Source organism: Microcaecilia unicolor, chromosome 13 (assembly GCF_901765095.1).
Source record: "Microcaecilia unicolor chromosome 13, aMicUni1.1, whole genome shotgun sequence".
In the NCBI taxonomy this organism is placed as follows: domain Eukaryota; kingdom Metazoa; phylum Chordata; class Amphibia; order Gymnophiona; family Siphonopidae; genus Microcaecilia; species Microcaecilia unicolor.
The window spans coordinates 64,292,011-64,315,592 of NC_044043.1; the positions used below are offsets into that span (position 1 = coordinate 64,292,011).

At 47.0% G+C, this 23,582-nt stretch overlaps 1 protein-coding gene across 1 annotated transcript in view; it reads right to left on the reverse strand.

Annotated features, from left to right (window-relative positions):
• The window catches only part of EXOSC10 (exosome component 10), a 68,286-nt gene that overhangs the window by 39,677 nt on the left and 5,027 nt on the right, over window positions 1-23,582 (reverse strand). Inside the window, exons 4-6 of the mRNA XM_030222265.1 lie at window positions 14,638-14,742; window positions 13,918-14,083; window positions 1,489-1,597 (exon numbers count right to left, since the gene is read on the reverse strand). Of these exons, the coding sequence (XP_030078125.1) occupies window positions 1,489-1,597; window positions 13,918-14,083; window positions 14,638-14,742 (380 nt within the window). The remainder of the gene's footprint in view (window positions 1-1,488; window positions 1,598-13,917; window positions 14,084-14,637; window positions 14,743-23,582) is intronic.

Sequence of the window (23,582 nt, forward strand, 5' to 3'; positions counted from 1 at the left end):
GGACTACAGGAACAAACACTTTAAGACCAAAGTGAAGACTATCTCAGAGTGTACAGCCATCAAGCCTTTCCAGTAGTGATTTTCTGGAAGACAGAGGTACTGGGCTTGGCATGTGACCATAGGAGCCGGCTCTGTGGGTACTTGAGCACCCCCAATATTGAGAACATTCCTTGCATATGTCCAGAGGGATTATATCCATTGGGCTTAGCACCCCCAATGACTATGAAAAGTTGACTCCCTCCACCTTCCACTGCCTACTTTGGGGAAAAGGCAGAAAACTCTGCTGCAGTTTTAAACAGTTCCAGGAAGCAATGATTGTCTTGACACTGCTGCCTGAATATCTCATCACCATCTGAAACTGAACATGGGCAAGACTGAACTTCATTTCTTTCCTCCTAAACCCACCTCTTCTCTTCACTATTCTGTATTTCTGTGAATAACACTGTGTTCCTCCAGCTTGTAAGCTTGGGGGCTATCTTTGACTTCTCTCTCTGCACAATTATGTTTGTGTTTTATTAATTATATCCCACCTTGGTCCAAGGAAGGTAACAAAATAATATACATAATAAAAACAAGTAACCAACAAATTGCTAAAACCTATCATTTTGTTCTTTTTATCACCAAAATTCATCTCTTCCTTTCTGAGCATACTACCAAAACCCTTATCCATACTCATCACCTCCAGCTTAGACTACTGCAACTTGCTCCTCACGGGTCTCCCACTAAACCATCTTTCTCCCTTTCAATCTGTTCAAAATTACGCTGCGTGACATCCTCTACCAGTGTCGCTATATTCATATAACCCCTTTCCTCAAGTCACTTCATTGGGTCCAGATCTTTTTTTTGTGTGTAGTTGAGACTCCTCTTACTGACTGACCAGCATATTCGTTCTCCTCAGTATCTCTCCTCTCTCCCTATATAGCTTCCTGGAAAATCCATTCATTAGGTACGTTTCTCTTCACTGTACTCTTCCCCTTCTTCACCAGCTCCAGACTGTGTTCCTTTCAACCTGCCGCACCATATGCCTGGAATAGACTTCCTGAGTTAGTACGTCATGATCTGTCTCTGGCCCTATTCAAATCCAGACTAAAAGGCCACCTTTTTGAGGCCACTTTTAACCCCTTATTCATACCCATGTTGTTTAATCATTCCTGTAAGAAATAGAACTTCCTAATCCCATATTTGTCCTATTTGTCTCTCTTGAATAGACTATAAGCTCTGTTGAACAAGAACTGTCTCTTACATTTTGGTGTACAGTGCTGCACACATTTAGCTGCACTATATAAATAAGTAGCAGTAGTAGCAGTGCAGCCTGGCAGGATAATAAACATAGAATCTTTTCCAGGGAACATCATCCTAGTAATATGTTTAGTCTCTGGAATTTCAGCGATGTGTAGATCCAATCTCATGAATCTCAGAATTTGGTGCTGTGTGTAAGCAATGTGATTTTAGATACCTTCTAAAAAGGAGAGAGAGATATTTTCTTACATGTCCTGCTGGTCCTGCTGTGTCCTCTGCTGGTGAATAAAGTCAGCAAGACCACGTGGGACATCTAGATCCTTGGGATGCTCCTGTCGGTATTTTCTATTTGCCAGCACTACAGGGTAAAAAAGGGGAAGAGAAGAATATTGCCAGACAGTGTATTGTGAGACAGGCCAGAGCACTCAAAAAAGGACAAAACTACAGAGACAGTAAGGAGAAATTAGATCTTACCTGATGATATTCTTTCCATTAGTCCTTCCCACTATTCCAGAACCTGTGGGATAGTTGTGTCCATCAACCAGCAGGTGGAGATAGTGAAATAAAAACTGAGCTGAGATCTCTCTCTCTCTTAGCATCTAGTCCAGCTTCTCAGTATTTACGTAGACAAGTAGTAAAGAGAAACTCAGAATGAACACAACAACAACTAGATAATCTAACACTAATCAGACAAGCAAACGTATGGACCTCTCATCTCTGCACAACTTGTAGAGAATAAGAGATATGTAGGATGCACCATGCAAGGTGACAGTCGTTATTTGACCCACTACTTTGCACCGACTAAAAACATTTCATAAACCTCCGGCAGGCCTCTAGAATAGTGGGAAGGACTAATGGAAAGAAAATGATCAGATAAGATCTAATTTCTCCTTCCATTATGTAGCTTTCCACTATTGGGATGTTTAAAAGCAATCTCTAGATTGCAACCCTGAGGAAAAGCCCCAAAGGTGGCTTCCAAGCACCCTGTAGTGCTTAGCAAAGGTATGCAGCCCCGACCATGTTACTGCCTTGCAAATATCCGCCAGAGACAGTAAGGTAGTCTCCGCCCAGGATGTCGCTGTACACCTCATAGAATGAGCCCTCAAGGTCTAAGAAGCCTGCTTCCCCGCAAGCAAGCAAATAAGCTGACACAATAGTCTCTTTCAGTCGTAATCTTGCAATTGTGGGCTTGGAAGCCATGAGGCCAAGCCTCTACTTACCAAAAAGCACAAGTAGTCTGTCCAGTTTGCAAAACTCATTTGTGACTTCCAGATTTCTAAATAAGGACTCGACACACATTGATAAACTTCAAGAAAGAATATTGAGCCCCTCTGTCCTCTCTACAAAAAGACAGAAGCTCCTCAGATTGGCCAAGATGAAATGCTGATAGTACTTTTAGAAGAAAGGAAAGAACCGTGAACAGGAAGACCCCTGCCACTGAAAAGCAGAGAAAGGGATCCCGAAAAGAGAGAAGCTGAAACTCTATGTGCCAACGCAACAGCCACCATGAACACTGTCATTAGCGCAAGATATTTCAAGGAGGCCTTCCATAGTGCCTCAAGAGGAAGCATCTGAAGAGCCCAAAGAACTAATTAAGGTTCCACTCTGGACACAGTGTACAAAAGGGAGGCTACGAGTGGCCCTCTCCCCGCAAGAATCAAATGATATCCAGATGACCCGCAAGAGACGTCATCTGTAGTTGGCCCGTGAAACAGGCAAATGCCGTAACATGTATTTTTTGAAAACCCAATACCAATCCTTTCTGAAGGCCTGACTGGAGAAACACTAGATGTGTGCGATTTGAGCAGAGAAGAGAGAAAGTCAATGCTCAGAACACCAGCCCTCGGATGTCTTCCACACCCTCGCTTACACTGTGGATATACAGCATTTCCAAGCCTGAGGCAAGGTAGTAATGACCGAATCAACTTTTCCTCTGAAGTGAGCCCCTTCAATGGCAAAGCTATAAGACCAAAAAGGTATGGAATCTTCATGAGTACCTGATTTTGCTTCAGTAACCTGTGCACCTGAGGAAGACAGACAGGATCTCTGGCCAGCAGGTGAAATCAGGTCCATATACCACTGCCTTCAGGGCAAATCTGCGGCTACAAGAATAATTTGACCCTGGTGCAATGCGATCCTTTTCAACGTGGTCTACCATGGGCCAAGAAGGGAAGACATACAGCAGATGAGTCTCCGGCCAGGGCTGCAGTAGGGCATCGATCCCCATTGAGCCCAGTTCATTCGAAAGGCTGAAGAATTTGGGCATTTTGGCATTCCTTTTCATTGCCATCAACTCCAGAAGTGGAGAACCCCATCGGTCCACTATCAGCTGAAAACCCTGGCTAGACAGATCCCATTCTCCTGGGTCCAAGAAGTGCCTGCTGAGAAAGTTCACCTCCACGTTTAAAAGACCCAGTGATGTGAGTTGCCGACAAGCAGAGATGATTTTTCTCCGTCCAATTCATAAAGGAGGCCGCCCTCACTACCATCGAACAACTGCGGGTCCTGTCTTGCTTGTTGATATAAGCCACCACTGTTGCTTTTCGGAGAAAACTTGGACAAGGACCCCCGCCAGAAAGGGAGCTAAGACGCATAAGGCATTCCGCACTGCCCTGAGCTCCAAGCAATTTACTGACAACTGAGTCTCCTGTTCCATCCAGGTGCCTTGTGTCAGATGGAATTTGTAATTCGCTCCCCAACCCGACTTGCTGGCGTCCATTGTCACCACCTCCCATTGTGTTAACCAAAAGGGAATGCCAATGGTCAAATTTCTGGGTGACAACCACCACTGCATATTCCGTCTGGCAACCAGCATCCAAGGAAGATAAAGGTCTTACTTCTGTGACACAGAGGACCAGCGGCTGAGAAGAGACAACTGTAATGGCTGCAAATGAGCCCTTGCCCATGGCACCACTTCCATAGCCGCTGTCACTGACACCAGAACCTGTGCCTTGACTGAAGATAAATCTGTTAAATCAGCTTTAACCTCCTACATTCCATGAGGAAGATCCTCTCCCTTGTTGAGTCAAACAGAATGCCCAGTTACTCTACCATATGCGATGGAGTTAATTGATCACCCAACCCGACTGCAGAAGACAGACAACATTGTCCATTGCAGCCACACTGTCCGAATAGGACAACTCATGAATGAACTAGTCGTCAAGATATGAGTGAACTCTGATTCCCTGGTGCCGAATGAAAGCCACCACCACCACAACCTTTGTAAACCTTCTTGATACTAAGGCAAGACTGAAGAGCAAATCCTTGAACTGGAAGCGACGACCCAGTACCGCAAAATGTAGAAACCTCCAATGCAATGACCATATGGGTATATGCAAGTACGCCTCCTTGAGATCGAGGATGGTGAGAAATTCTCCTGCTTGAACTGAGACTGTGACTGCTCTCAGTGTTTCCATGTGAAAGCGGGACAGTCGGAGGCAGCAATTTAGATATTTGAGATCTAAGACCAGACTAATAAAAAAAACCTTCCTTCATTGGGACAATTAAGTAGACCGAGTATCTGCCTTGTCTCTGTTTGGCCTGGGGAACTAGAACAATGGCCCAGAGCACCAGCAAGGAATCCATGGTGGCCTCTACCTTGACCATCTTAGTTCCCTTTCGACAAGGAGACTGCAAGAAGAGAGGTCTGAGTGGGAGAACTCCTGCTTGTAACTTTCTGTAAGAATATCCAGAACCCACTGGTCTGAAGCGATTTTGGTACACTCCTCCTGAAACTCCTGAAGACATCTTCCCACCAGAGAAAGAGAAAAGTGGACCAGCCATGAATCAATGTGAAGCTCAGGAAGCACTGAGTGCTCTAGCTGAGAGGATGACTACCTGTCCACAAAAATTGAAGACTGGCATCCATGAAAGACTTCTGAACATATTGCTGATGACCTGGCCGGCACCGTCTGCTGTCTCAAAATTGACAGCCCCCTGAAGACAGATGACCAGAGACTTTTGGATTATCCTCCAGCAACCGCTGTGGATTAGTTTTCCTCATTCTGTCACCAAGTTACTGAGATCTTCTCCAAACAACCATTCACCCCAAAAGAGGGAGACATGACATGACTTTGATGCTGCCTCCGCTGCCCAATGCTGCAACCAGAGTTGCTGACGTGCCGCAACAGTCAAAGACATACTGTGGGCTGTAACCCATACCATGCCATAAATAGCGTCCACCAAGTAGGCCAACTCCACTTCAGGTTAGGCCTTATTGCACCCATCTTGTGTTGCAGACTGCTAATGCCACTTCTGGCATGCTCTTGCCATGAATGAGCTTCACACTGTCCTTGAAGGCCCAAAAACAGGCTATTAAAAAGGCTTGTTTCAGCGAGCCTTCTAGCTTCCTATCCTGTAGGTCTTTTAGGGCAATGCCCCCTTCCATTAGCAAGGTTGACTTCTTAGTCACCGCTGTAACTAGGGTGCCCACCCTAGGAATCTACAATTTATTTTTCTCCTCTGGAACCAACGGATAGAGGTGAATCATGGCTCTTCCCATTCTCAGCCCCGCATCTTGAGAGACCCATTCTGCTGTAATCAGGTCCTGAATGTCTGGATGCATCAGGAAAGCCTTAGAACCACCTCTAAGCCCCCTAATGATCTTCAAAGATGGAATTCCTGACGCCAAAGCAAAAGTTCCTCAATGAAAAGCACCACCAGTGCCTCAGAAATATGAGTACCGAGCTCCTCTTTATGAAACCACCTTAGTAATTTCCTATCATCCCCCTCCTCAGGAGGGAGTTCTCCCTCCCCTAACAGCTTCTTCAACGATGGCTCCTCTGAACAGACCGAGGCCACATCAGAACAGCCTCATCTGCCCACTCCTGGAGGTTTAAATGAAACCTCTTAGGAGTTGGGGGCAGTGAGGTGAGAAACTGAAGCAGCAACTCCGACTGTCCCTGCTTAAGTAAATAGGCCTGGTATAAGAACAATATAAACTCCAGAGAAAGCAAAGATCCCGAAGCAACTGAATGCTCTGTTGCCCTGAGGCTGCAAAATAGCAGCTGTGTTCTACACGTGATCTGACAGAGGTTGTTCCTCACTGCCAGTTGGCCCCAGACAAAATAGCACCTGCTCCCTCGCTCTCCTGCATCAAACTGCGCATCGGCCATGTCGCCCAAAGACCCCGGTATATTCAGATGCTGCGCCAAATCCGATGTGCAGACACTTGACCATTTCCTCCGCATCATGTGGGATTCCCGGTTTGAACTCACTGTAGGCCCCAAAGCCAGTGGGTCCCACAGCAGGAATACCACTTAACTGCCTCCGCGGAAGTCGCCATTCACCCCCAGTCACTAGCACAGCACAATGCAGTCACAAGTTGTGAGAGTTAGGATCCCTCCCCTGCAAAAAACAGAACTAGTAGCCTTCCAAGTGGTTCCAATTCAAATTTCAGTCAGACTTATCACTGCTGTATGCTCATGGTCTCAACGTCTTATCCCAGATGAGAAATGATCAGGAAATGACCAGGAATTATGCCCTGTCCCACACTCTCCAGTAAACCTCTTTCCTTCTCCTTTCTGGGTTTTGTTTGTTTGTTTTGTTTTTTTTTAAGGCGGTTGTGCTGGAAAAGGACAGCTCCACAGGAAACAGGGGAGAGGTGAAAGGAGGGAAGAACTACATTTATGGGGCAGAAACAGGGATCTGAAGACTTCAAAATATGACTCTGCAGACTCAAGCCACCCGCAAAGCTCAACTGAGGACCAGTTGACCACGAGAAATTACTCAGAACCAGAGGCTGAAAAATGTGCCCATCCATCTGAGGGACAGAAAATAACGAGGAGCTGGATGCCAAGAGAGATAGAGAACAGAGAACTGAAAACTGAGCTAAGACATATCTCCACCTGCTGGAGATGGAAAATACTGAGGAGATGGACTGGATGCCAAGAGATATGTCTCAGCTTAGTTTTCAGTTCTCTATCTCCAACTGCTGGTTGATGGACACAACTATCTCTCAGGTTCTGAAATAGTGGGACGCTACATAATGGAAATGGTCTTTAAAAATAGCTCTTCCAAAATACCAGATAGAAGGAGCCTGTTTACATGTTCTGGTTTCTCACATATCCCTATTTGTTGAGATACATTACAGATACCAAACTGCAAGACCTTATCTACACAATAAGAAAGTTCTTGACAAATAAAGAGAGTGAAAGTGTACCCCATCTCTACAACAGTCCTGGTACATCTCTTGGTTGGGGACAGTTCCTGATTCTATTCAACTCATCTGTACTCGGAAATTTATACTGGATGATCCCTAATTATTTGCCCTTATAAAAGGTTTCCTTCTGCATTCACCAGATCAAGGACTCCTTCACCTTAGATCTTCACATGCAACAGGCCATTTTTAGCCAAATATTTGTACATGTCTTGCATTTAGCCTTCAATATTTTGTGAGTACTGAAATAAGTGACTTGGTGTCATCTCACCTACAGCCTAACCAGTATTAGCCAAAACTTTTAACAGCCACTATAAAAACTTTTAAAGTTCTTTTTTTTTTTGTCCTCTTCTCTATACTGTTTATCTGTGGGGTTTTATTCTCAATTTATTTCAGTGCTCTCTAGCCTCTCTTCCTCAGCAACCAACCTGCAGCAGTTGTTTTCTTGTCTGCCTGATGATGGCAACTCTTCGTTATCCTAATTCCAGCCTCTCTCCTGCCTAACAGTGTTGGCTCCTTGCCTGCTACTTAAAAGGGTCATGTAAATAAATTTTAAGAGCGTGGGAAACTTGTCACTAGGTTGCCCCAGGATACCAACTCCATTGCTGTCATTAAGCCCAATATTCTCAAACAGTGGCCTTTCATCACAGCAGAGCTAGAGGAAAGATATTAGACACCTTGGCAAGCCTTCGGTCTTGCATCCCCCCTCCCGTGAAAATGATTTTACAGGCCCCTAGGACCCCCCCCTTGAGATTTTGATAATTAATCCTCAACAATCATGATCACACCAACATCGGCCCTCCCCCCAAAATCCTGCAAAAACGCAGAATTGAATGTCATACTTTTAAATATTACACTTTGTTTTATATATGTACACTGATATAATATACATAAAAATATCTATATGTAGGTATATATGCCACTATTCACTGGGATAGACAGTGTATGATTTGAAACATCTAATGTATGGTTTCAATAAATTATATCAATATACATATACGAGAGAGAGATATGTTTGTTCAGCATGCTATCCATTTAGGCACCGCCACTGAATATATGGTTATAAGTGGAATGTCCAAAACAGATGTTCCACTTATACCTACTTTTTCTGTGCAGCACAGTTACATATGCAGGACTATTTTCAATATGTCTAAATCCGATTTTGGACGTTTAGCAAAAAAAAAAATCCAGTAGCTAACATGGCCATTTTCAAACCAGAAAAACGTCCAACTTTTTGTTTCAAAAATGGGCATATGCTAGATGTTCTGCTCAGTGTGTATATCTTTTTCAACCATATATCATACCCACATGCCAGCATTCTTAGTAGACTAGCCACACAGACATCCCAGCAGAGCAGAGGGGCACTGCAGCAAACTTCACATAAAAGGTCCCAGGTACACATCTCACCGTTATCCCCTTATATGTATGGCGAGCCATCCGAAACCCACCAAAAACCTACTGTAACCAACTGTACACCACTACAATAGCCCTTATGCCTGCAGGTGTCACCTATAAGTAGGTTTTTGGAGGGCTCACACTTCCTACCACAAGTGTACCAGTTAGAGTGGGATTATGGGCCTAGGTCTCCTTCTCTACAGTGAACTGCATCAACCACTAAGCTAATCCAAAAACCTGCTTGCTGCTCTAATAAGACTGGCCATAACATCTGAGGCTGTCAGAGAGGCTGGTATGTACTGTTTTTTTTTTTTTGTTTTTTTTTTTTTGGGGGGGGGTCATGCCTTAATCCCTCCAGTGGTCATCTCATCATTTAGAGTAGCTTTTCATGATTTAGACGTGATTGAAACAGGTCTAGACCAAAACAGCTAACTTTTAGCCCTGGATGTTTTTGCTTTGTTCCATTATAGCAGAAAAAAGTTCAAGTTTTGGGAACACCCAAATGCCCCCTTGTGATTTGGACGCACTGCAGAGAAAAACAATTCAAATCCAAGTTTAGAAAAATTGAGATTTGGACATTTTACGGAGAAAAATGTCCAAATGCCACTTTATGCCATTTCTGAGACATTTTTCTCTTTTGAAAATGAACTCTATAATTTATATATGTTTAGCACCTAAAATTGTTGCTTACACATATAAAACTGCTTATGTTGACTAGCACTAAATGAATATTGATTTATATGTCCAGAAATATGTGTTCAGTTGCCCTGAATTAAAAATGAAATGCACTCATGCAACAGAACAAGGAAATATTTAGAAACGTTCCAATTTTCTTTCCTTGAATCCTACCTGACCAGTCCAAAATGCATGGGTTATATCCATCAGTCAGCAGATAGAGACTAAAGAGCTATAAGATCTTCTCTACAAGAGAGAGACTGTGCACCCACAGCTACTCAGTATTGATGGCTTTGGCCATCTTCAACCAAGGTAAGTGAGTCTCACACGACTGACACTGAAAATACAACACCAAGAAAGAAGCTTGCAGGGATTCCATATGAGCACAATTCAGTGGCGTACCTAGGGTAGTTCACACCCGGGGCTGGTCATTTTTTAACACCCCCTCCAAAATCCAGTACTAGGCATACCTAGAATACAAAACACTCAGGACCTATAGAGCAATTCTAGCATACCATAATTTCTACAAGTCACACAAGGGAAAGGAAAGCATCTTAAACACTACAGTGAGCACTAGAACATCAATTCACCTATTGTAAAACGAAACCAGACAGAATAGTACAGATCGTCGATCCTGCACAGCCAATGCCAACTGAAAGCCATGTCTTTTTCACAAACACAGATGCAACACCACAGAAACAAAAAATGTTCCCTAGTACTGTGTAAAATATAAAGACAGCAGATGTAAATTTGACAAAACTAACAATACCAATCACCACTTTACAAATTAACAAATAGAAATAAAACAAATATAGAAAATAAAATAAAACCATTTTATTGGACTAATACATTTAGCTTTCAAAGGCCAAAACCTCCTTCCTCAGGTTACAGTATCCTATCCTGACCTGAGGAAGGGGGTTTTGTTCTCCGAAAGTTAGTCAAAACTATTAAAATTAGTCCAATAAAAAGATTACCTTATTTACATATTCTAATTGTAAACATTTATTAACACATCTACAATACTACTTTATCCTAAAGCAAAAAAATAAAAACATATACAGTTTGTCGTCTCTATTTTCTGCTTTCATCTTCTTTTCACTGTCTTCCTTCCATCCAGCATCTGTCTTCGCTCTCTCTCTCTGCCATCCAGTGTCTGCCCTCTCTCCCTGCCCCTTCCATCCAGTGTCTGCCCTCCCTCTCCCTTCCATCCAAATCTGCTCTGCCCCTTCCATCCACCATCTGCCCATCTGCCCTCTCTCTCTCCCCCTTCCATCCACTGTCTGCCTTTTCTCTCTGCCCCTTCAATCCATCCAGGGTCTGCCCTCCCTCTCACTCCCATCCAGGGTCTGTCTGCCCTCCCTCTCGCTCCCCCTTCCATCCAGGGTCTGTCCTCCCTCTCGCTCCCCCTTCCATCCAGGGTCTGTCCCCTCTCTCTGCCCCCTCATTTCAGCCCCCAGTTCCAGACCCATTATCCTACCTGCCCCTAGTTCCAGTCCACATCTCCCACCTGCCCCCCTTTTCAGCCCCCAGTTTCAGCCCCAGCCTGCCCTCCCTCTCGCTCCCCCTTCCATCCAGGGTCTATCCTCCCTCTCGCTCCCCCTTCCATCCAGGGTCTGTCCCATCTCTCTGCCCCCTCATTTCAGCCCCCAGTTCCAGACCCATTATCCTACCTGCCCCTAGTTCCAGTCCACATCTCCCACCTGCCCCCCTTTTCAGCCCCCAGTTTCAGCCCCAGCCCTTTTCTCCCACCAGTCCTGAGCTTCAGCCCCCAGCCACTTCTCCCTGTCCCCTTTTCAGCCCCCTGTCCCCAGTTTCAACCCCAGCCCTTTTCTCCCACCAGTCCAGAGCTTCAGCCCCAGCCACTTCTCCCTGACCCCTTTTCAGCCCCCAGTCCCCCCAGTTTCAGCCCCTGCCCCTTTTCAACCCCCAGTTCCAGTCCCCTTCATCCACATGCCTTGCACTAGGGCCCCCCTTTTCAGACCCAGACCCATTCTCCCACCTGCCCCAGGCATGGCCCCATTCTCCCTCCTGCCCCCTTCTCAGACCCCCCTCCCAGACCCAGGCCCCTTCTCCCATCTGAGCCCCCCCAGACCCAGTCCCCTTCTCCCGAGCCCCCCAGATCCAGTCCTGTTCTCCAATCTGAGCCCCCCCAGACCCAATCCCCTTTCCCATCTGAGGCCCCTCCCAGACCCCTTCTCCCATCTGAGCCCCCCCAAGACCCAGTCCCCTTCTCCCGAGCCCCCCAGACCCAGTCCTCTTCTCCCATCTGAGCCCCCCCCCCCCAGTCCGTCCCCTTCTCCCATCTGAGCCCCCCACCCAGTCCCAGTCCCCTTCTCCCATCTGAGCCCCCCACCCAGTCCCTTTCTCCCATCTGAGTCTCCCCAGACCCAGTCCCCTTCTCCCATTTGAGCCTCCCCCTCCCCACCAGCTCTGTTGACAGACGACCCTCTTTTCCTGCCACCCGGCCGGCACCCAGCCTTTAAAACAAATCTGTGAAGCTCCTCGCGTCTGCTCTGCTATAAATGAAGCAAATCGCCTCGTCACACCGGCCCTTCCCTGTGTCGCGAGGGCGGGACACAGGGAAGGGCCGATGCGATTTGCTTCATTTACAGCAGAGCAGGCGCGAGGCACTTCACAGATTTGTTTTAAAGGCTGGGTGCCGGCCGGGTGGTAGAAGAGGGTCATCTGTCGACGGAACTAGTAGTAGGCAGGTGGGGACTGTGGTGCCAATGGGGCACCCCCCCACCTGCTGACACCCGGGGCAGATCGCCCCCCCCCCCCCCCCCCCCCCCCCCCCTTGGTACGCCACTAGCACAATCACAGGAACTAGATCTAGACTGGCTGCCATGGAACCTATAATCTGCATGTAATCCCATCACTGTGGGTCGCAAAGTTCTGAATCTGACCTTGAAATCCAATTCTTGGGTTAGAAACACTCGTCCTCAGTGGATATCGAATAAAATATTTCAAGCACTGTGATGGCTCCAACTTGTTCATGTTTAAATCGATTTTCCATCCTGAATACTGAAGTAACTGAATCACCAAGGATGTCTTGTTCTGTCTTTGCCCTTGTGAGCCAGTTGTCCAAATATGGGTGAACCATGAGACCCTCTCTTCAAAGGGCTGGTGCTGCTGCCACTGCACTGCCATCACCACCACCACCATAAAAAATGTTTGAGGAGCCACAGCCGGGCCAAAAGAAAAAGCCTGAAACTAATAAACATGCCCCATAACAGCAAAATGCAGATGTAGTCCCCAAATTGGAATGTGCAAATAGGCCTCCTTGAGATACAAAGCTGTGAGAAATCCTTCCACCGCTACATCTGAACATAAGGTTTCCATCCTGAAATGAGAGATCTTCAGTGTCTGATTTACCTCCTTCAAATTGAGAATTGACAAAAGTAGCCTTCCTTAGATGGAGCATCTTTCTTGCCCCCATTCCTGATTGCTCATTCTAGGAGCACTACTTCCAATGCTCAATCACCTCTGGCTTTTTGTCTGGCACGCAACACGGAGAAACAAGATACTTGTCGGGGGGGGGGGGGGGGGGGAAGGGCACTACTCTGTTACCCTTTTTACACTATTTCCAGAACCCACTAGTCGTATGTGATTCGGGTGCACTCCTCAAAAAAAAATGCGGACAGCTAACCTATCTGTTCTTCCAAGGCATGGGTTCCTTGCCACTCATTGTGGATGCAAGGTTGGAAATTTCAGGAATGTGTTAAAACGTGATTAAATGGTGTTTGAAGCAAATATTCAGGAAGATCTAAGTCTACATGAGGTGTTTATTTAAACATGAAATGTACTAAGAAAGTTTTTGTATTAGCTAGATAATTATTTGTTAATATATACTGTAAACTGCTTTTGCCCAATGCAGAACACACAGATCTACTTATAACACCTCCTTGCCTACCCCACCAGATCAACTTTTCTTCTGGCCTCACTTTCCTGAAGTTGCATTTTGCACCATAAACATAAAAGATTCCAGCAAATAAGGAAAATTCAATCCACTCAGTCTGACTATTTACAAGGGAAGCACCAATTTTGAATGTTTAAGATAAATGTGATTATTTAATTTTATGTTTATACTGACTTTCTATAAAATATTCAGAAAGAATTTATACATTGAAAAATATTTAATAGAAAGTATAAGGGAAGGGATGGGAGAGGAGAGGGGAGCACTATCATTGTTTAGCTTGTTCTATAGCTGTCCAAGAGTTGAATACTTGTATTATTGAAAAGTTTTCAATAAAAAAAATACAAAGTATTAAAAAAAAACACTCTACAATGAAGAATCCCAGCTTGTTCACCAGTCCATGCAGAAGTCATCATGCTAGCATTTTTAGCAATTTACTCTACTCAACTGAGCCATCCTGCCATGAACCCTGATGCACAGTATAGCATATACACACTGGCCCTTCTGTATCTGTAGATGCACTCCCTGAAGTTACCTGGGGGCAGCGGTTTCTGAGCATTGGGCTTGATGAAAAGCTTTGGGACGAAGGGAGTATTAGAGTTGTCAATCTTCTCTCGGAACTTGAGTTGAGGCCTTAAAATGTTCTTGGCGTGAAGCAATCGAAAAGTTTCTGACTTTGTCCTTCTGTTTGAGTCTCCACCCTGGGGAAAATATGTCAAAAGAATTTTGACCTGGAAGACTTCCACAGACTTTAAATATTAAATTCTAACCAATATGAACAAAATGACCAGAAAAGATTTTTTAAACAAATGTAGAGCATTTCTGGTATAACACTGTCTACCGATTTGGAAAAGTTTTTGGTCCATTCAGTTGACCTGACTAGTGGTTATTGCAGATCGGGTCTTCTCCCTTCCTTGCGACTTTCCTCTGTATCTCCCTAAGCATGCTTGTACTCTGTCACCGTTCTAGTTGCTACCATCTCTGCTGGCAAGCAATCCCAGGTAACTACCACCCTCTAAGTAAAATAGTATTTCCTCACATTTATTCTAAGCCTCCTCCACTATATTATAGCCCCTTGTCCTTTAATAAACTCTTCTTATATAGAAAACACAAACTTTCTTGCACCTTATGAAAGCCCACCAGATATATGCATGCTTCTTTCATATCCAGAAAAAGACAGTCAAGTCAGTGACACTTGTATAAGGAACCACAGGGCCCTGTTAAAGGATTGGTGTGAAAGAAAAGAATTAAGAACCTTTCGGTTCCAGCTGGAAATGATGGTCTTCGGAGGCTGCAGTCCAGCTGGAAGAATTGGCTGTTGATTTCTGTTCACTCCAGATGCCTCATCTAATAAAATGCCCTGAAACGAAGAAAACAGATTAAACATTTTACAGCCTGGTGTTAGCCTACATATGCCACAAATGTAGAGCATTTCTGAGACTGACACTGTTCTGGGTATTCGAGTACTTGTGAGTGACTTGGCCTACTCTTGGTTAGACTACCCAACCCAAGAACTGTACCCATTCTCACTGTTGCTCAAACGTTCTCTTGGTAGGACACCTGAATCAATCAATTGTCCAGATAGGGGTTCACCAGGATCCCTCCCTTGCATAGGGCTGCCACCACCACTACCATCACCTTGGAGAAGGTCCGATGAGACGTCACTAGACCAAAAAGTAGGAAACAGAACAGAAAACGGTGCCCTAAAATTGTGAAACAAAGATAACTCTGATGCACTTTCTGAATAGAATTATGCAAATACACCTCTGTTAAGTCCAGTGATGTCAAATATCCCCCCCCCCCCCCCCCCCCCCGCCAGACTTCCACAATTACTGACCATAAAGTCTCCAAGCAGAACTTGGGAACCCTTAAGGCCCTGTTGACTCTCGAGGTTCAATATAGGACAGAAGGTGCCCTCCGCCCTCCTATTTTGGTACAATGAAATAGATTAAGTATCTTCCTGTGCTGCATGCTCTTCCCACGTAGCTGCCACCACTGCTTGTAGCTGTACTAGCCTCTGCAGGTTTGTTTGACTGACAAGAAAGACTCTATAAAAGCTCTGGCAGTTGGCAAGTGAACTTCAGGGCATACTCTTCTCAGACAATCTCAAGGACCCACCGGTCTATTATTATCTAGACCCACTCTCAATAGAAGTTCTCAATCTTTCTCCTACTGCTACCAGTAGGTGGGCCCCTACACCTTCACTGATTTTCTCTCGGCTGCCTTGGGGCACCGTCCCAGTATCCTAGCCTCTCCTGCAGCATCCCTGAAAGAACCAACTCCTTTGAAAAAAAAAAAAACCTGCCTTTGAGAACCATGGTATCTTCCTGGGAAACGTTGCCAGGCTTGTCCTCTAGCAGATGTGGAAGCTTAGATTCTCCTAAACTCTTAACCAGCTTCTCTAGGTCTTCTCCGAACAACAGTTTACCTCAAAAGTAAAGCCTACTTAACTTTGCCCTTAGATGCCATGCCCACTGACAAACTATGCAACAAGAACCTGCGCACACCATTTCCTTCACCGTAGTTCTAATAGGATCATACAAAGCATCCCCCAGCTTCACCTAGCTCACCTCCACCGGGGTCTTCCCAGGTTCACCCAACACCTGTTTTGCCCATTGCAAATACGCTCTAGCCAACTCTCACAAACCGAAGCCTGAAGAGCCTGGCCAGGTAACATGCATGTCCACAAAAAAAAGGAATGTTTTTCTGATAAAGGAGGGGGAAAGTCTCTGGCTGTGGAAGAGGGATTCAGACACAAAGAAGAATGGGCATGTCAGGTAACGAGGCCAAAAGGTGAAGCCTTGGATACCTAGGGAGAGGCCTCTAGAAAACCCGATTCACAGCTATGTGGGCCCAACTTCCACTGACAAAAGCAAGTTTGTACTATTCTGCATCATTAGTTACCACAGAAACCACTGCATCCACCTTAGGAAGTTCAGGTTTCCTTCTCTTCCACCTGCAGTGGATAAAGCTGTCCCATGGAACAGATAATCTTAAACGCTGTCTCCAAGGTGTCTCATTCTGCTACAATCAACCCTTTAATCACCAGGTACATGGGGAAAGATCCAGCTGCTGATGCTGGGACTTTCTCCAGAAACATCAGGACATCCATCACCTGAGAAATTGAGTCCTGCAGCTCATCTCTGTAAAGACGACGTACCACTGATGCATCTTCTCCCTGGGGCTCCTTCTTTTCCCAAATAGTTTCCTGAAGCTCCTCCCTGAAGTCTATGCCCTCCTCCATTGGCTGGAAGTCCTCCATGGATGCATCCAATCAGCTGGGGAAACCCCTATGATGCCAGCCTATGTCAAGAGTGACACCAGCTCCAAAGTGGCAGGGGGAAACAAAAAACAAAAAAAAGGCGAGAGATTGCGAAGCACACAGGCAAAATCATTGGGGGGGGGGGGGGGGGGAGGCAGCCTGAAGGGAAGCAAGAACAAGACCAGAGCAGCTAAGCTAGTGGTTCCCAAACCTGGTCCTGGAGGCACCCCAGCCAGTCAGGTTTTCAATTTATCCACAATGAATATTCATGAAACAGACTTGCATGCATTGGAAGCAGTGCATGCAAATCTCATGAATATTCATTTTGGGTATCCTGAAAACTTGACTGGCTGGGGTGCCTCCAGGACCACATTTGGGAACCACTGAGCTAAACCATGTTAGGGTGATTAGTAGCGTGAGGGAGCCACAGCGTGAGCACCAGTGCACCCGGGTGAGAGGAGAATTAACAGAAGAGAGGAGTCCTGTGAGCGGGCAAGTACAGACATGGACGCTTACCAAGACTGTTCTGCGCACGTGGTAGGCACTTTCCCTACTGAGCTGCTTGCAGAATTTCAGTGCATCTCATTTGTATGCGATTTCCTTTGATCATTGGTCACTGTTTGGAAATCGGTAAGTTCAACCATGGCTATAAATGCACATGGTATTTAAGAACGACTTTTGAGCATCTGCCCGAGATAATTAATATGAGAAGGGTCTATAACATCATGAGTGGAATGGACAGTTATTACCTCTTGTGATAGAAACAGTGGGTTTCTAAACCTATGAACTGTATTATTTTACTGATGACATGTATTTCTCCTAACTGGCCAGCAGATGGCAATTTTTGTTAAAGCTGTACCAGAAGGTGAAATTAGATCTCACCTGCTAATTTTCTTTCCTCTAGACCCTCCAGACCGGTCAAGACACTTGGGTTATGTACTCCTACCAGCAGAGGGAGACTGAGAAAACACTGAGCTTTGGATACTGTATATATAACCTGTGCAGAACCTCCACTAGCCAGTATACCAATAACAAAGCAGAGAAAATAAATAAAACCAACCTCACAGAAACCTGTACGTGGCAACCCCAAAACAAAATGTGTATGTGCTTCCACAGGCAGGCGACAAACAGAGCCAAACCTGTAACAGACTCATAGCAGCCCAACAGCTGTCAAATGAAGTCTGAATCCACTTGAACAACAATCATCAACTGTCTGCAAACCCCTGGCCTTAAGTACATACAGGGTGGGTTCTTGACCGGTCTGGAGGGTCTAGAGGAAAGAAAATTAGCAGGTAAGATCTAATTTCACCTTCCTCAGCGACCCTCCAGACCGGTCAAGACGCTTGGGACGTACCAAAGCAGTAAACATCTATGGGCGGGACCCCCAAAGGCCAGAGGTCAAAACTGCAGCCCCAAAACTTGCCTCTTCCCTCGCGTGAACATCAATCCTATAATGCTTCACAAAGGAATGTAAAGAAGACCAAACCGCGGCCCGACAAATATCCAGCGGAGGGATCATACTACTTTCCGCCCAGGAAGCTGCCACTCCCCTAGTGGAATGAGCTGTAAAACCCTGAGGTACCTCACGACCCTTCAACAAATAGGCTGATGCAATCATCTCCTTCAACCAACGGGCTATAGTTGCTTTAGAAGCGGCTGCTCCCTTCCGAGCTCCGCTACAAACAAACGATCCGAAGTCCTGAACTCCTCAGTTCTCTTCAAATAACAACATAAAACCTGCCGAACATCTAGCTTTGCCAGGCGACGCTGCTCTGAATTTCCTGCCATATCTCCCAGAACTGGCAAAACAATCATCTGATTCACATGAAAACTGGAAACCACCTTGGGCAAAAAGGATGGCACTGGTCTTAAAGAAACCTTTTCCCTGGAAAAAGACAAGGCGCTCTACACGACAAAGTGTGATGCTCCAAAACTCTCCGTACCGATGTAATGGCCACCAAAAACAGTACCTTTAGAGAAAGATCCTTGCAAGTAGCTGTAGCCAAAGGCTCAACAGGAGGCCAGACCAAAGCCTCCAAAACAAGATTCAAATCCCACTGAGGAACCAACTAACGCCGAGGAGGACGAATCAACTTGACCCCTTTCAAAAAACGGATCACATCAGGCACAGCAGCCAAAGATTTCCCCTGAATCCTTCCCCGGAAACAGGACAGCGCCGCCACCTGCACCTTCAAAGTAGACAAGGCCAAACCCCTGTCCAACCCATCCTGCAAAAAATCTAACACTTCCGCGATAGAAGTACGAAAGGGGAAAAACGCCCGATCTCTGCACCAATGCTCAAAAAGCTTCCAGACTCGAACATACGCCATAGAAGTCGACTGCTTGCGGGAACTCAACATCGTATCGATCACTCTAGAAGAAAACCCTTTCTTCCTCAACCTGAGCCTCTCAAGAGCCAAGCCATAAGCGAGAACGAAGACGGGTCTGGCATAACGATTGGACCCTGACACAACAATACTGCCTCTGTCAATGGAATCGGCTCCGCTTCCGCTAAACGCACCAGATCTCCGTACCACGGCCGACGCAGCCAATTTGGAGCTATCAAAATCACCAGACCCGAGTGACGCTCTATTCGCTGGACTACTCGACCGACTAGAGGCCAAGGCGGAAAAACATACAGCAACTCCTGAGGCCACGGCAGAAGAAGCACGTCGATCCCCTCCGCCTGAGGGTCTTTCCTGCGACTGAAAAACCGATGGATTGGCCACCGTCGCCATGAGGTCCATCACCGGAAGGCCCTATTCCAACACAATGTGGTCGAAGACAGGCCGGTGCAGAGCCCACTCCCCTGGATCTAGAGTATGCCTGCTCAGATAATCCGCGTCGACATTGTAAACTCCGGCTACATGTCCCGCCGAAAGAGCCTGAAGACGAAGTTCCGCCCAGCGCAACAGAGACGCCGCTTCCTCTGCGACCGCTTGACTCTTTGTACCTCCTTGTCAGTTGACATAAGCCATGGCTGTGGCGTTGTCGCAGAGCACTCTGACCGCCTTGCCAAGAAGAAGCTCCTGGAAGAATTGAAGAGCCAAGCGAATTGCCCGAGTCTCCAACCGGTTGATGGACCCATGAGCTTCCTCCCGAGTCCACCGTCCTTGGGCTACTTGACCAAAACAATTAGCTCCCCCAGCCCGTCAGACTGGCGTCCGTAGTGAGAACTATCCAGGCTGGGGATTCCAACGGCATTCCCTTCTCCAGTTTCGGCGTGTGGAGCCACCATCGCATACTGAGACGAGAAATTCTGGTCAACGGCAAACGCATCTCCAACTCCTGCGTTTGAGGAGCCCAACGGCTCAGAAGAGCTGACTGCAACTGCCGCATGTGCGCCCTGGCCCAAGGAACTATTTCTATGGCCGCCGCCATCATACCCAAAACTTGAAAGTAAGCACAGGCTGTCGGTGCTCGCTCCGCCAGAAGTCGAAAGGCAGTGCACAAAACTGAAAATGCTTCCCTAAGATGGCAAAACGAAGAAACCGCTGATGTGACACTCGAATTGGAATGTGCAGATAAGCCTCCATCAAATCCAAGTGAGGAACTCCCCACTCCGAACTGCCACAATGACCGACCGCAACGTCTCCATGCGGAAGGAGGGGACCTTTAGCACCGAATTGACCCTTTTTAGATCTAAAATAGGCCGAAAGGAACCCTCCTTCTTTGGCACCACAAAATAAATCGAATAGCAACCTGTTCCTTGCTGACCCAGAGGAACCGGAACCACTGCTCCCAGATTGACCAGACGAAGCAAGGTATCTCGTACTGCTGCCTTCTTGATACGAGAATGACACGGGGACTCAAGAAAGAAGTCGGGAAGAGAGTCTTCGAACTCTAGCGCGTACCCGTCTCGAACCACCTCGAGCACCCACTTGTCTGATGTGATCTGGGCCCATCTCTGGTAAAACTGACTCAGCCGGGCACCTACCCGTATCAGAGTCTGGGCCCCCACACCTTCATTGGGGATTCCGCCCCGAACCAGAACTTTCCGAGGAAAGGTCACGCCCTCCACGACGGCCCCCTCGAAAGGACTGGGTGCGCTGGAAAAAACGACCTCTAGAAGCCCCACTAGATCTACCCGATCTATAGCTTCAGGCTTCCTTAAAACGTCCACGCCCAGACGCCCCTCTAGCTGCCGTTTTGGAACAAAATTCCGGTAGACGAGAAACTTTAGCATCACTAAGGTCACATACCAGTTTATCCAAATCCTCACCAAAAAGCATGGATCCTTTAAAGGGAAGAGAACACAACTTAGACTTGGAAGCCACAACCGCGACCCAACCTCGCAACCAAAGAGCCCTACATGCTCCAACTATCAGAGCCATATTCTTGGCCGACGCCCGCAACAAATCGTAAAGCTGTGATAAACACAGTGTCTGCCCTTACTTGAGGAGGCCGCCAGAGGGCGCTCTCCCACTGAGAACCAGGAAAATGCCATTCTGGTCACTAGAGGGAGTTCCAGGGAGATAGCTGGGGGAGAAGAGACTTCTAGACCCAGATCTTTCTGGAACCAGAGGGGCAAGGTCTCAAGAGGTGGGGAGGTATTGGACACCTCATAAATAGCTTCCTCTCAGTAGAGGAGGAAGTTTTGCCCGAGGTAGAGGAGATGGGAGCCTGGAGGCCTGAAACCTGGACTGTGTGTCCCAGGTGCTGAGGAGGAAGGACTGTGTGTCCAGGACTGAGTGTCCCAAGTGCTGAGGAGGAAGGACTGTGTGTCCGAGAAGCTGAAGCAGGCTGAAAGTCCTGAGGGTAAGGGAAGACCCCAAAGTATTGAGGTTGGAACTGTGAAGTGGTTAAAGTGAACAAACAGCCGTGGGGTGGAGGATAGGACTGTAAGGTTAATGAGAGTAAAGAAGGTCCTATCCAGGGGTGGTGGCTGTTATACCCCGAGACCCAGGTGTCCCACAGTAAATGGGCTCAGGGAGTGAATTTGCAGTGAACGAATAATAGTTGCAAAGAAAGGTTCCCCCAAGACTGAAACATAGCTCTAATAAACTAAATTTACATGTACTCAGCTAATTTGCATATTTCTGAAAGCAGAGGAATCCGTGCTATCTTCCAGAGAAGGGTGACCAGAGGGCCCCACCAGAAGAACTGGAAAGGGGGTCGGTTACCAGGAGATACAGCGGGGAGGCCGGTCCACGACCGGAGGTTAAGGAAGAGGTCACCCTGAGGGAAAGAGGAGGCCCAAACAGAGAGGCCCGAGTCACCAGAATCCCAGAGAAGTCTTGTTTCATGGTTGTTCCCTGAAGCAGAGGGCCGGTGGAGCCGAGCAGGAGCCACTAGAGTGGCCACTGCACACCCTGTGGGCTTACAAAGCGCATCAGACAAAAAAGACGAACCCATCTCTAATTTGGCTAACTCCTGGACCCCAGAAGCCCCGACCTCCACTGAATCATCAAGAAGCTTCTCGGCCCAGCGAAAACAAGCTTGAGCTACCAAACCCCCACACACCGAAGCCTGAAGGGCTAGAGCTGACAAATCAAAACTAAGCTTGAGGAAAGATTCCAATTTTCTATCCTGGGGATCTCGAAGTGCGGCCCCGCCGTCTACAGGTATAGCCGTAGCCTTAGTGACAGCCGTGACCACTGCATCCACTGTAGGAGCCTTAAGAGAATCCCTATCCTCCTGAGGGAGTGGATAAAGCCTTACCATTGCTCGAGACACTTTACACGGGGAATCAGGCGCTCCCCACTCCTGAGAAATCATCTCTCGGAGGTCCTTATTCATAGGAAAGGACCGTGCCTTATGTTGAATACCCTTCACCAAAGAGTCTACCTGCTTCCCCTCTCCTGTGGGAATTTCCGCCCGCTCAAACCTAAGAGTAGAGGTCACCAAATCTATGAGCTCCGCGAGATATCGGGCTCCCCACTGTCACTGAGAGGACCCTAAGAGCCTGTAGGTGAATAACAATCCACCTCCTCTCTCCAATCCAAACGGGGTCTTTTAGATAAAAAAGGGCTACCCCCTCCCCCCATAGGCTCCACTTTCATTTCCCAGCGTCCGATTGACGAACGGAGACACAGGCCCAAAAGGAGCAGGCTCCGCAGGGCGAGATGAACTCAAAATGGCGGCCGTTCCCGCAGAAATGGAACCCGCCACTGACGCTACCGTCTGCGAGCCTGAAGCTATAGGGGCCGCAGACACCAACGAGACTTCTGCTACCAACTCGGGGGGAGCCGCGGACAGCTGCTTCAGCTCCCAGCAGTGCCGACACTGACCACCCAGCACCTCTATTCCCTGGCGCGAGCACGCACGGCAATGGCTCAGCTTAGCAGCCGACATCCCAGAAGCGGAGGGAGCCACGAACTCCTGCACTGAAACGCAGACCTCCCTCCCGCCAAGAATATCAGCACTGCTCCTCCAGTATCAAAATGGAAAAACGGAACTGTCTCTCTGTCGTTCTGAATTATTTATTTACTGGTTTGTTTGGGTTTTTTTAAACCGAAGCAACCGGGAACCTGACAGCTGCTGATTGTAAGGCACTCAAGGCTCCCATGCTGACACAGGAGCCGAGGCACAAATCTGCTACCACCGGAGAGAGCAGCACAGGGGGAGGGACCCGACTAGCAGGTGTAACACCCCAAGGGGAAAACAGGGCCCCACCAGACCCTGAAGCACTTCACAAATCTTTTTCTCTCTTTTCTTTTTTTTTTAAACCACGCACAGGCTTCTGAAACAAGAGGAAAACCCCCAATTATAAGCTCCCCTCTCTAATTTTCTACTTCACCAGACTAGGAAGACTGCACAGGCTGTACTTCTACCTCTGCTGAGACTGAGAAAATACTGGCTAGTGGAGGTTCTGCACAGTTTATATATACAGTATCCAAAGCTCAGTGTTTTCTCAGTCTCCCTCTGCTGGTAGGAGTACATAACCCAAGCGTCTTGACCGGTCTGGAGGGTCGCTGAGGAAGCGACAGTTTCTTCTT